At 43.9% G+C, this 14,017-nt stretch overlaps 1 protein-coding gene across 4 annotated transcripts in view; it reads right to left on the reverse strand.

Annotated features, from left to right (window-relative positions):
• FAM91A1 (family with sequence similarity 91 member A1) overlaps positions 1–13,455 on the reverse strand; it is a 47,354-nt gene extending 33,899 nt beyond the window's left edge. Inside the window, exons 1-6 of one of the 4 annotated variants that reach the window (XM_053246939.1) lie at positions 13,327–13,455; positions 9,989–10,073; positions 8,939–9,090; positions 7,100–7,157; positions 4,578–4,645; positions 566–679 (exon numbers count right to left, since the gene is read on the reverse strand). In XM_053246939.1, coding sequence (XP_053102914.1) covers positions 566–679; positions 4,578–4,645; positions 7,100–7,157; positions 8,939–9,022 — 324 coding nt within the window. In that variant the 5' untranslated portion in view covers positions 9,023–9,090; positions 9,989–10,073; positions 13,327–13,455. Of the gene's footprint in view, positions 1–565; positions 680–4,577; positions 4,646–7,099; positions 7,158–8,938; positions 9,091–9,988; positions 10,074–11,963; positions 12,455–12,489; positions 12,738–12,825; positions 13,074–13,326 lie in introns of those variants that run through there. The other 3 variants (XM_053246938.1, XM_053246941.1, XM_053246940.1) reach the window with 3 other exon arrangements.
• Between the last annotated feature and the right edge of the window lie 562 nt (positions 13,456–14,017).

The raw sequence follows: 14,017 nt of genomic DNA on the forward strand, positions 1-14,017 counted from the left end.
TAATCTCCCTGTGAATACAAAACCAGCTCAGCAAGAAGTGGGCTAGGCTAGAATTAACTTATGGAATTCACTGCCACAAGATGAAGCCACTAGATCAGACAGCTTTAAAAGAGGATTACTCAAATTAATTGATGTCTACCAATTACTATTAGCCACAATAGCGAAGTGGAACTTTGATATCTCTGAATAGTAGATTCTAAGAACACATAAATCATAGACCAGCACCATACTTTTAGTGGTGAAGCACATTTGTATCAGCAGAAAGCTCTGAAAATGTCATTTGTAAGAGGCATGTAAGGGATCCTTGCACAAGATGCTGCTTTGATCGCAAAAGCTACTGGACAGAATCTACAAAGCAACTTAGTCATATTTTACAAGAAATGGGCCACTGCCAAAACCTGTTTGTGTCAAACAAGATCTATTTGCTACAAGAATGTTTTGTGAACACAACAGCTAGTATTTGGACAATCCTGGTCAGGATGGTGGGGTGGAAGTAGATAGATAACCCACAGTGCACACAGCGAAATTAAGTTTAGATGGACTCAGAACGTTATTAGGAAGATACCTTTATGTCATCCTCTGTAATGTAGCCAGCTTGCACCACCCACCAAGCTTCTATGGAAATCTCCACTGGCTTCACAGGCAGCAAATCACGAGCAGTTTTCCTTCTGAAAAATTTCTGAAGAGGTACAGTCCATTTGAGATGAGATGTGCCCAGGAGCACAACAAAGCTATCGATTTATTTTAACACAGGAGCAACGAATAAATGCTCAAGGCTTCTGAATAGTTTCCTCAGGTATTTAAACCCTAAAATGCATCATGTACTATGACAAAGGGGCAGGGGGTGGGGGAGATGCCAGTTTTCATTATTAATTCATATAAACTCTTTTGGGGGGCAATACATTCTTTACAGATGCTTCAGTGTATTTTAAAATGTGTATAGATTTCATGTGAGTCAATAAGATAGATTCCAGTGATAGAAGATGCTGCCGTTCCAATACACACTAGGACGGTTCACATAACCATACTTAGGGTAGGAAAAGCCTCGTAACCCTAGTTTGGGAATTGCGTGCACTTCTGTTTGCTGATCACCTGTCAGTTAAAACCAAGGTTGGAGGTGCCGTCTATGCTCATGTGCTAAGCAGCAGCTGGGTCAGAGGACTTTTCCACCAACCTCCTTCAGCACTGGGGTGCCGTAGGAGGGAGCTGCTGATTAGCACATACGCACAGACAGTGCCTCTGACCTTGGTTTTAACTGACAGATGATAGACAAACAGGAGCACACACCGCTCCTGAAATAGAGTAGGAGGCTTCTCCTTCCTCAATTATGGGAGGAGAGCTGGTCTTGTGGTGGCAAGCATGACTTGTCACCTTAGCTAAGCAGGGTCTGCCCTGGTAGAATATGAATGGGAGACTTGATGTGTGAGCACTGTAAGATATTCCCCTCAGGGGATGGAGCCGCTCTGAGAAGAGCATCTAGGTCCCAAGTTCCTTCCCTGGCTTCTCCAAGATAGGGATGAGGGAGATTCCTGCCTGCAACCTTGGAGAAGCCACTGCCAGTCTGTGAAGACAATACTGAGCTAGCTAGACCAATGGTCTGACTCAGTATATGGCAGCTTCCTATGTTACTATTTTCGTGTGAACTGCCCTACTTTTGTTTCATTTTTAAAAAGCTACAAATCATTAAATTTACCCGAAAGGATTTTCTCAACTGTAGCACTGTCAAACACCTCTGTAATCTCAAACCTAAACTCATGAAATACACGTGACTGAGGGATGCTCCAATTGAACTAGTTCCAAATATGGACTGGATGGTGGGGGTGTATAAAAACAACACTTGACAGTCGCACTGACACACAGTCTGACCGATACAGTCCTCAATGGTCTGTACTTAACATTCCTAGGGGACTGCCTTCTCAGTTGTGTCCAGCACAATCTGCCAACTCAGCTGAGAACAATGTACTATAGTTTCCATGTACCAAGCACACAGAACAAAGACTCGCTGGATGAGACAAAAGGACCATTACCAAGTGACAGTTTATCTCAGCTTGCATAATAGCCACTTGGAAAGAGAGTCAGCTTATGTTTTGCCAAGTGACAAGGAACGTTTCACCACATGTAATCAGAAATCAGGGTAAAGCAGAGGAAGCAATTCTCTTTACTTAGCAGGAAGCAACATGCACACCATGGCAAGCTAATGTTTGGCAAATATCTGTTTTGGGGTGACAGCAGGGCCACAAGTGTCAAACACCTTTCCCTTTCATAGGAACATAGGAATCTGTCATATACTGAGTCAGACCATTGGTCTATCTAGCTCAGTATTGTCTTCACAGACTGGCAGCGGATTCTCCAAGGTTGCAGGCAGGAATCTCTCAGCCCTTCCTTGGAGATGCCAGGGAGGGAACTTGAAACCTTCTGCTCTTCCCAGAGCAGCTCCATCCCGAGGAGAATATCTGACAGTGCTCACACTTCTAGTCTCCCATTCATATGCAACCAGGGTGGAACGTGCTTAGCTAAGGGGACAAGTCATGCTTACTGGAAAGGAAGCTTGTGAACTCACCTTCCAAGTTTTCAAGAGGCTGGCTGGGCATTTATCGGGGATGTTCAAGGTACAAGTTCCTGAAGGACTGTCCATGCCAGCATGAGCCAGCTTGTGCACCTACCCGGGGTAGAGCTTTTTCAGTGGTGGCGCCTCTCCCCAGGGAGGCTCACGTGGTGGCTACTGTCATGTTTTTTCAGCATCAGAGTCCTTTTAACTTGAAGTTGTTTTAATACCGTATTTATTTGTTTTTTACTCTGCCAGGTTGTTGTTATTGTACTTTTTAATTGTTCTTTTAAATTAGGCTGCCAGAAAACACATATACTGAAAAATGGCAAATAAAATTCTTAAAATAAACAAAACAAATTTGCAATGCTTTTGAATATTCAGAGTACTACACATGTATTATCTTGTAATCCTTACAACAACTCTGCAAGGTAAATAAATATTATGTCCATTTTCCAGCTAAGGCTGAGAGGGGATGTTTAACCTAAAGTCACTGAGTGAGCTCATGATGACAGAAGCGAGATATGAACGGGAAAAGTTCTGATTTATAGAACAGTATCTTCACCACTGTGGTACTCCAGCTGTCTAAAATACTCAGAAACAAGATTTACTTGAGAGCTGGTGTAAGTGACCTAACTCTATGAATGTTTTCAAAAGTGCTGCAGGATGCTTTATTTGGAAAGACCAGGGCTGAGCTCAAGAATGATAGCTTGGGATGGAAAACACTGTATATATTTGAGGCTGAAAGGGATTTTTTTTAAAATTATGCTCTGCCTAGTTGTTGTGGCCCAAATAAGCCAATTTGGATCAGAATTCAAAAACCAAAAGGCCTGGCTGGGGTCTGTATTAGATATTGACATTCCTGTAAGAGATTCCTTGATTCAGGGAATCGCTGAACTCTGAGTGAAATGATTAACTCCTAAGAAGCAAGCCAGATTGTCTGGACTTTGCTTTCAGGTAATGGTGTAGGGAAAACTGGAAGCTAATCCTGAATTTCCTCTGGCAGAATGTTTACAACATTAGTGAAACCCACAATGCTTGCTATAATTGTCAGTATTGACGTCTTGAAGCAATTTTTCATCTGCAAAGCTCAGAAGTGCAGATTATTTGAGAACACCAAGGGGACAATGTCCTCCTGAAAACAGAAATTGGGGATACACAGGAGATGGCCCTCAATTTCCTCAGACATACATTGTCATGAGCTATTAACACTTTGAGACAGGATGCTGATATCTTAAGAAAACTCTAGTCTAGATCAAAGGATCGAACAACTATAAGAACCCAGCTCTCTGGGCATAGCTTCAACTTGCTCACAGAGCTTGCTGTCTAACTGCGTAGCATAGCAGCAGCTCTTCCCTGCTAGACAAGAGACTGTTTGGTGAATCCTACCGTGGGGTGAGAAATCAGGGACTATATCTGTCTAGGACCATTGGCAACAGCATCATGCCTCTCTGAAGCCTGTCTGCAACACTCTCCAGCAATGAACACGAGCCTTGCTCACGTTCATTTGGCCACAACTAGATCCGGTCATATGCCTTCTCTGAAGAACCAACTTTTGCCTCCAAATCCCTCCCCCCTACTAAACCCTGGCACTCTGCCATCCCTTTCCTAAGCTAACTCCGCTCCCTCCTCCTCTCCAGTTTCTCTATCTCTTGCTAGCTAGATTAATGACAGAGATCACACGCACGCAACACATAGGATAGTTAGGATGTTTTATGCTGCACTACAGTTAGAATTATGATTGACCTGACTGATTTAATTGATTGGCATCTCTGCCCTTGTGACCAATTTGCCTTAATAGAGCCCATTGAACTGTATGAGAGTATTGTGTCTTCTTTCTACCTTCAAGTCCAGATCATACATGGCTACCATATCAAAGAACTAAGCCAGTTTGTGGCCAGAGTGAACAAGCCTCATTCCCACTGCTAGCTCCGGAGCATAAACAGAGTGCGAATCAGTATTGGCTCACAACATATTCTGCCAGCAATAGATCTTATGGAGAATATCAGGAGAGAGAAAATTGAACATGTACTTTTGAGGATCTACACTGGTTCATTAGATCGATGTACTGGTTTCTTCCTATGCCAAGAAGTCTCAAGCCTGCAGTGGGCGGGGGGTGGGGGAGGAGAGAGAGAGAGATTAGACTTGTTGCGAAGGTATTCTGAAATACAAGAATATTATTCCCAGCCCTGCTTCCATGGTTTGTTTTGTAGCCAAGCAAAAGCTTCTTAGAAAGGCCAGTGGAAGCATCATCCCTTGGAAGATGAACCAGACTCTGTTGTTTTTCATTAAGATACATTCAACAGGAAATACACACAGTTTCCCTGTTCACATTATCTGGGTCTATTTCCCTCATCATATATTTTCAACATGTAGTCCTAGTACTTGATAATTGCACCCACTATTCCAAAGATGCCTGGAAATTCAGTCTGCAGCCTGTGCAACCAGAAACATATGATTGACTTACAGCACAATCCTATGTACATTTGCTCAAAAGTCGGTTTCAATGCATTTGATGGGAGTTCACTCCCATGTAAATGTGTGCAGGATGGCAGCCTTAGAGATGCAAGAGACTTACAGCCTTAAGACTTCAAACAATCCATGCAATTATGGGTTATAGTTATGACCATCTATGGTCTCAGGGTTTGAATCAAAAACACAGGCTCTGAATTAAAAACTTGCATTTGTTGCAACAGAAGAGTGGAGACCATCAACTCACTACCATTTGGTCAATCTCTTTAATAAGACCATCAGAAATACTGTTTCTTCCTCAAAGTACAATTTCATACTAGTTAGTAGTTTAGAAACCACGTTTCTTCTCAATGAGAAAAAAATCACTCAAATAGCAACATTTACACCAACTGCTGCTGAGAGCTAACTCTGTTAAAGCCAGCATGGTGGACTGTTATGTGGATATGGTGGAATGAGATAAACAATCTAAGTGTCATTATTACAGCTCATAAGCCAAAACAATCAAGAAGTATTTAAGGACTCTTAAGAAATGATTCTGACTCTCGAGAAAAATTAGCAGACATGGGATCAGGGGACAGGTTCATGAATGGCTTGGTAACTAGCTGAAAGACAGGACAGAGGGTAGGAATAAATGGAGGGAAGAAAGAAGTGGGGTCCCCAAGGGATTTGTACTGGGACTAGTGCTTTTTAATTTATTCATAAATGATCTAGAACAGGCCTGCTCAACCTTGCCCCCGCCGCTGTTTTTGGATGACAACTCCCATAATCCCCAGCCACAATGGCCAATAACCAGGGATTATGGGAATTGTAGGCCAACATCTGCAGGAAAGCCAAAGTTGAGGTGGTCAAATTTGGAGACGACAGCAAACTATTTAGGGTAGTGAAATCCAAGAGAGATTGTGAGGAGCTCTAAAAGGATCTCTCCAAACGGGGGTGGTAGGCGACAAAATGGCAAATGCGATTCCGTGTTAGCAAGTGTAAAGTGATGCATATTGAGCAAAACCCCCTAACTTCACATATCCACTGATGTGTTCTGAGCTTTCCATGACTGACCAGGAGAGGGATATTGGGGTCTTGGTGGACAGCTCATTGGAAGTGTTGACTCAGTGTGCGGCAGCTGTGAAAAAGGCCAATTCCATGCTTGGAATCATTAGGAAGGGGATTGGAAATAAAACTGCTAATATTAAAATGCCCTACTACAAAAATATGGTGCAGCCACATTTGGAGTACTGTGTACTCTGGTCACCATACCTCAGAAAGGACATTACAGAATCAGAGAAGATGCAGAAGAGGACAACCAAGGTTATGAGGGGCCTAGAGCATCTTCCTTATGAGGCAAGGCTACAACATATGGGGCTATTTAGCTTAGAAAAAAGGATGACTTAGGGGAGACATGATATAGGACTATAAAATTATGTATGGTGTGGAGAGAGAGAAATGTTTCTTCTTTTCTCATAACACTAGAACCAGGGGTCAACACATAAAACTGATTGCTAAGAAATGTAGGACCAACAAAAGGAAGTACTTTTTCCACACAACACATAATTGAACTATAGAATTATCTGCCATGGAATGTGGTGACAGCCATCAGCCTGAATGGCTTTAAGAAGTGTTTAGATAAATTCATGGAGGACAGGTCTATCAATGGCTACTAATCTGAGGACTATAGGACACTTCCAGCCTCAGAGGCAAGATGCCTCTAAATACCAGTTGCAGGAGTGTAACAGCAGGAGAGAGGGCATGCCCTCAACTCCTGCCTATAGGCTTCCAGCGGCATCTGGTGGGCCACTGTGTGAAACAGGATGCTGGACTAGACAGGACTTGGGCCTGATCCAGCAGGGCTGTTCTTATGTTAAGAGATGGCTACTTGACTTTCAGATTGGTGTTTTATTGGAGCTGCTGTTCGGGTGCTTTTTTGTTTCAAGCAGTTTTTTTGTTTCATAACCAAACATTTAACCAAACATTCAAAAGGGAACTATCATGCAGCTGTGCTTTTGAAACCACTAGACATTTTTTTCAAAAAAACATTTTGCAAAGGACATTTATTTAGCATATGAAAACTGAATGCAATCATATACTCACAGTCTGCAGCAGTGAAATTGGGCAACGAATCATAGCTTTTTTCACTGTTCATTATATCCTTTATAAAGAAAAAGTAAAAGTTTGCATTGTCAATTTCAATCACCCCATATCAGCAAAGATGTAGAACCTGCTGGCTTACTTTTGCATAAATCTCTAGATTTTGAAATATATGCATCATAAATTCCTCCATGCCTCTCTTCTCCATTTAGAACCTAAAATCAGATGCACACCCCTTCAGAATAAAGATAACAAATTGCAGAGCAAGAGGATCCCAATCTAAAAGTGCATGCAGACGATTACACTCATTTCAGTTGAGAGAGAGGATCTGCATAAGCAAAGTAGTGCATACCACAGAAACAGAGGAGGTGGGGGAGCAACTGTGCAGCTCCATGAGCATCACGACACCTGAAGACTTTGAACAGATTGCTGGATCAGAGTAGACACGCATGTGCTGCAAAACTATGTGAACCTCACAATCCTTATTTCATTAATTTGAAGCTGCCTTAAGTAGGGCAGGATTCAGACTAAGTCCCTTTGAAATTTGAGTCTCATTAATTTCAAAGGGACTTAGTCCAAATCCTGCTCTACATAAGGCAGCTCCAAATCAGTCAGCTGTCATGACTAATTTAGTCTGGATCCTACCCATTTTTTATCTTTTTTTTTTAATTTTACATTTTATATCCCACTCTTCCTCCAAGGAGCCCAGAGCGGTGTACTACATACTTGAGTTTCTCTTTCACAACAACCCTGTGAAGTAGGTTAGGCTGAGAGAGAGACGTGACTGGCCCAGAGTCACCCAGCTAGTTTCATGGCTGAATAGGGATTTGAACTTGGGTCTCCCTGGTCCTAGTCCAGCACTCTAGCCACTACACCACGCTGGCTCCTTGCTCAACCCTTGCTCCAAGGACGTGTACAGGGATTTCTATCCTCTATTCTATCTTTACAACTGCCCTGCAAGGTAGATCAGACTGAAAGAGAAAGAAAGAGGGGCTTGCCCAAGGCCACTCAGCGAGTTTCATGACTGAATAAAGGTTTAAATCAGGACTCCAACTCTATATTTCACTACAACTCATCAGCTCTGAGATTCCTCCAGATTAAGTGGCTTGAGGACTGAAGTATACTATGGCCCAGATGCTAGACACAGTATTGGGATCACTCATCATCAGCTGCGATGTGGGAAAAGAAAAAAGCATGTCAAAAGGGCAGCACTGGATTTCATGGTATCCTAAAATGTCTTTTGTTCAACGGATGATATACTCCTAGCTCTAATAATGGGAGTGCATCTGAGGGCTGATGGACCAAGATAAAACTATCACACTGAGCTCCTTGGAAGTAGGGTGAAATATAACTATGATAATAAGTAATAGCAACAGCAGCCTAACTTGCTCCAAGAAGAATACTGCTGCAGCAAGACTGGCATACAAGCCACCGTATGCTCCACAGCCGTTATGGATCACTACAGGATGGAGGCATAAATGGCTTATTCAGTTTCAAAACTCCCATTTGAAAAGAGTGAGGCACTAAGCAGTTATTGACAGTTATCAATTTATTAAATCTACATCATAGGTACAAACTATACATGTACCTACGATATGAGGAGACACTTCTACCAGTTTGCAAGTGCCTTCATCAAAGCAATTTGGCTACAAGCCCAACCTGCAACTGCCCGTGTGGTCCATCAGAGATTGTGTTTCCTGCTGCCTATTACCAGCAGCAGCCTGGCAAAAAGCTAACAATAACAGACATGTGACTCCAGCTGGTGGGCATTATGTTACGCTGCAGTTGCATGAATTGCTAAGAGGACAAACATGACTTGTTTAAGCATTTCTCCAGCCTTACCTCCATTATTCCTGTGTAATATGAAAAAGGGGTTATCCTCAGGCCTTTCACCATGATGTCAGACAAGTGGTATGGGTATAACATAAGATGCTCTCTACTGTATTTTAACAATTCCTCATAGTATCTGCGTTCATCTTTCTTGACATGCTTAACTAGGAGGAAAAAAGACCTATTAGCTCATTGTACCAATGGTTTCCATGAATTAGAATGTTAAGATTTTTATGGGATATGAGCTAAAGCTAGGTTTGTACTGCAAATTTGGGGGTCTGCTTGGAGCACGTTCTGTGTATTTACTCGCGACAAAATAGAAAGGGGAGGGGAAAGCAATAATATCATGAAACAGACTGCAGAATAAGGATACAATACTGTGGTGCAGGGGGGAAATGCTTGACTAACAAGCAGAAGGTTGCCGGTTCGAATCCTCGCTGGTACTATATTGGGCAGCAGCGACATAGGAAGATGCTGAAAAGCATTCATCTCATACTGCGTGGGAGGAGGCAATGATAAACCCCTATTCTACTAAAATAAAATCACAGGGCTCTGTGGGTGCCAGGAGGCAAAATCAACTTGATGGCACACTTTACCTTTTACTGAGATACATATCTACCCAGAATACGCTCCTAAGTAGACAATGGATCTTCAATACATTTACTACTTTTCGATGTATCTATTTAAAATACCCCTCTTTGTCTCCTCAACGTAATTTACAAGGGTTGTGGGCGTCTTCCAAGTCAGCTGTGAAGCACTTTCCAATGAAGAACAGCTTTTCACCACACTGTTCCCTTAGTTGTTTAAACTTGCAAAGATATTATGTAAATTTTCTTCCAGTTCCTAGGAGGTTGTGCACTCTTTCATTCTTCATGCAGGCGTCTTATGCATCAGTCAAGATTGTGCACTTGGATGCTTCAGCACTCAGCACATAAGCAGCATGGAATTGTTCCACCATGCAACATTTGTAGGTAGCAGCATTTATTTATGGAAGTGTTCCACCATGCAATATTTGTAGGTAGCAGCATTTATTTTCAAAAGCATCTTGCATCACCTACTCACCTAAGTTATTCCGGTACCGTAGCTGATTGCGGATACTATAGAGCACAACCTGCTTTTCATATTCTCGCTGTGAGTTTCCAAGACCCTACGAAACAAGAAACACACTGATCCTGGGCATGCTGCTTGGAAGCAAATGCCACTTATCTCACTGGGGCTTACATTTAAGCAGAGACTGCAGCCTCAACATTCTAAGACAATATTAACTTAAAGAGTAAAAAGTAGTTTGTTTTTCTGCCTGATAAACCTGATTCTTAGATCCAATTCACATGTCTTCTGAATGCATGGCAGCTGCAGGAAGACTGCTTAAAACATGATGAACAAAAGCTCCTTATTTGTGTCATGCCAGTAGAATGCATTCACTGCTTGATGGTGGATCCTGTCACTATCAAGCCACTGCAGATGTTTTTTGCCTATTTACAGCTGTGTCCCACCTGTAGCTGTTGGAGTTGTACAACTGACTAGCCACTGACAGGAAGGAATCCAAATGAGCAGTTTTCGAGTAGCTTGTACAACCTAAATGGATTTACTTAGTTCAACTCTAGAGGAGCATCAATTGCAAACTATGAGTCATATGAACTGCCATCAAATTCCTTGATGCAGTCCATAGACTTAAATGCTCAAACTCCCAGGTCCCATTTGAAAGAAGAAAGTTCTACCTATCACACTTATAGTGAAACATCTGGACACAAAGCAGTAGAAATTTCCTATATGTTCTACAATGTTGAACACTAACCCCTAGTCTAGTAGAAAACCTTATAGCTCTGGCTTGCTGAAAGTTGAACTGAAAGATTAAAAAAAACTCTTAACATGGGAGACTTGATGTGTGAGCATTGTAAGATATTCCCCACAGAGGATGGAGCCACTCTGGGAAGAGCAGAAGGTTTCAGGTTCCCTCCTGGGCTTCTCCAAGATAGGGTGAGAGAGATTCCTGCCTGCAACCTTGGAGAATCTGCTGCCAGTCAGTGTAGACAATATTGAGCTAGAGGGACCTAGGATCTGACTCAGTATATGGCAGCTTCCTATGTTCCTATGACTAGTTAGTATTAAGATGTGCCACATTTTTATTTGCCATAAGCTTCTCAAGTACAGACCCAACTCTGAATACAAGAGCAAAGAGAGCTTCATATAGACACCACATCGATAGGTACTCCTAAATGTAATCACTTGCTAACCAACTATGCCTTTCCTGATGCTGCAGACCAAAGAGGTGTGTGACACTGTTAAGAAATAATTCAGGAAAAAGCTCAGAAGCTAAATTGGTACTGGGTTGAATGAGAATGCTGAAAATCCCAGACAAATATTATAAAAAGGAACCAAGGATACCTAACTTTTTAAAAAAGGATACCATTTGCAAAATTAATCTGGGATTATCACCAGTCATCAAGCTTCAGAAGTTCACTAAAACATTCAACATAGCTGTTTGACTGAGTATATGCAGTTGGGTGGGATGGGAGGTGTGAGAAGAGTCAACATCAAATTCCTGTCTGACTTCACCAAAAGGAGACACATAGTAAGTGAGTTTAACACAGGTATTTTCAGTTTACATGGTGAACACCAGGTGTGTTGGGTGTTATGTGCATGCGTGCAAAATTCAGTGTAGCATAGAACCCTCAGGTAGGTAGAGCCTTCCTTAACCACCTGGGTAGATTAAGTATCCCATGGCATGCAGATGATTAGTGTCTCATGATCAGTGTCCCCTCATTTATCAACATTGGATTTATGTGGAGAACTACACCCTTACTAAGTCACCTTAAGTGGCACAGTGGGGAAATGCTTGACTAACAAGCAGAAGGTTCCCAGTTTGAATCCCTCCTGGTACTATATCAGAAAGCAGCAATATAGAAAGATGCTGAAAGGCCATTATCTCATACTGCATGGGAGGAGGCAATGGTAAACTCCTCCTGTATTCTACCAAAGAAAACCACAGGGCTCTGTGGGTGCCAGGAGTTGAAATTGACTTGACAGCACACTTTACCTTTACACCCTTACTGCCCCATCACACCCACATGGCTTCAAAAGCTCTACATGTGGCATTAGGAAGATGTTGGATGGACCCTGCAGCTCAGACACAGAACACTGTTTTGTACACAAAAGGGTCACATGTTCAGTCACTGGCCTCTCCAGTTAAACAGATCTTAGGCATCAAAACTGGTAAAGATCAGGGAGAACCTGTTCGAGACACAGGAGACAATGGTGGGCTGGATGGACCATTTGGCAGTACAAGGCAACTCTATACACTTGTTATTTATTTAGCGAATGGACTTTCATACCACCCTTCAACCATTTTTCGCCCCCAGGACAGCTTGGAGAAGCAGCACCAACAAAAACTACAATTTAAGGATAAGAGATGCAAACTATGAAAAGCTGCACGCAAGAGAGTTAGAAGCCTCTCTATGGGCACATGCTCTTCCTCTCTTAACGGCACGCTGCGAGAGCTGCCCTGATCCTCCCCGCACGGTGTGAGCACAACTGCCTTGCAAGGGTTTTTGAACAGTGCCCACTCAATGCCACCAGCAGCCCCAGAAGGCGGAGGAAGGACAGTTCGGAAAGTTTGAGCACCCCCTGACTTGATGCCCTCGGACTGCAGGCAAAAGCAGGAGGGGAGGAAGGAGGCAGGTGCTCAGGGTCGTCGGAGGAGACTCCGCGTGATCTCGGCAAAGCAGCCAGAAGAGGAACTTCAGCCACTTCCCGACGCGGGCATGGGAAGCGAGGCGGCGAGATATATCTGCTTAGCCCCGACGGGGGTACGGGTAACTGGAGAGGTCATTTGGGGAGGGGGTGTGGAGAGCAGGAGCAGGTGCCGCTGTTTACGGGTGCCGGGAGGGGTCAGCCAGTACCTGCTTGACGCTGGCGGGGAGGCGGGCCCAGGGGTAGTTGTGGCGAATGTGAAACTCCACGTCCACGTTCATGGCGGGGTCCCCGGCGTGGGGGAGCGGTGGGTGGCGGTTGGCGCCCCCTCGCAGCCTTAGCCCCACACCTGAGGCGCCCCAGACGCAGAGCGGAGCAGCCGCGAGTCGCGACCCAACGCAGCGCCGGCGCAGCAGCCCCAGCTGGACTCAGCTCCCCCACCCCTTCCCCTCGTAGCCCGCCCCGCTTCCGCGTTAGGGGCCTCGGTAGGCCCGCCCCCTCCATTAACGTCACTTCCGCTTCTTCTGCGTGAGAGATGGGGTAGGCCTTGGCGGGGCGAAAGAGCGCTAGAAACGCCACCCTTGAGGCGAGCGGCTGGGAGTTATTTGGGCGGGGAAGCGCTGTGAAGAGGCTACGGCGGTTTCTCGCCCTCGCAGGCAACGGTGCCGCAGGCGGCGGCTACGTTTTAGTTAAGAGACTCAGAACCGTACTCGGTGCTGCCGACTGCCTCGCTCTTTCAAACGACTGTCCCAGACCCAGGGACGTAACTCTGCGTCACCGCCTCTCCGAAACTGCACATCCCATGATGTCTTGCGTTAACATGTTAACGTTAACGTTGAGTACGTTCGTTTGTGACGTAAGAGCGAAGGGTAACGCCGCCGGGGCGGGGTTTCAGCCCTCGCTTGAGGCACGCTCCGTAGTGGATGATTTTTTTCCCTTTCTGTGCGCTGTTCACGATTTTTATCTGCTGCTTAAATGCAGGTATTCTTTTTGCACTGGCGGGGGCCATGGTGCAAATAATATTTCAATTATTTCAAAAATATTAATTTCCAAAATATGAAGCATATTTTGCTTAATAGCTGTTTTTTGAAATTAGTCAATCATGGGGACAAATCTTCCTTAGGTTCCACATGTATGTTCATGTTCCACATGTATTTGGTTTAAAGTGTATGGTCTGCTGAGGCCTTTTTAAAATACTGTTCGATAAGCACAACTGTTTCCACAACTCTTGCTATCTTACAGCACTGTAATGTTTTCATGTAAGTGCAATTGTTTCCTTTTATCATTGCTACCATTTCATAAATGGAGCCAGCATGGTGTAGTGGTTAGAGTGCTGGACTAGGACCGGGGAGACCCCAGCTCAAATCCCCATTCAGCCATAAAACTAGCTGGGTGACTCTG

This window comes from Hemicordylus capensis, chromosome 4 (assembly GCF_027244095.1).
Source record: "Hemicordylus capensis ecotype Gifberg chromosome 4, rHemCap1.1.pri, whole genome shotgun sequence".
NCBI classification, from domain to species: domain Eukaryota; kingdom Metazoa; phylum Chordata; class Lepidosauria; order Squamata; family Cordylidae; genus Hemicordylus; species Hemicordylus capensis.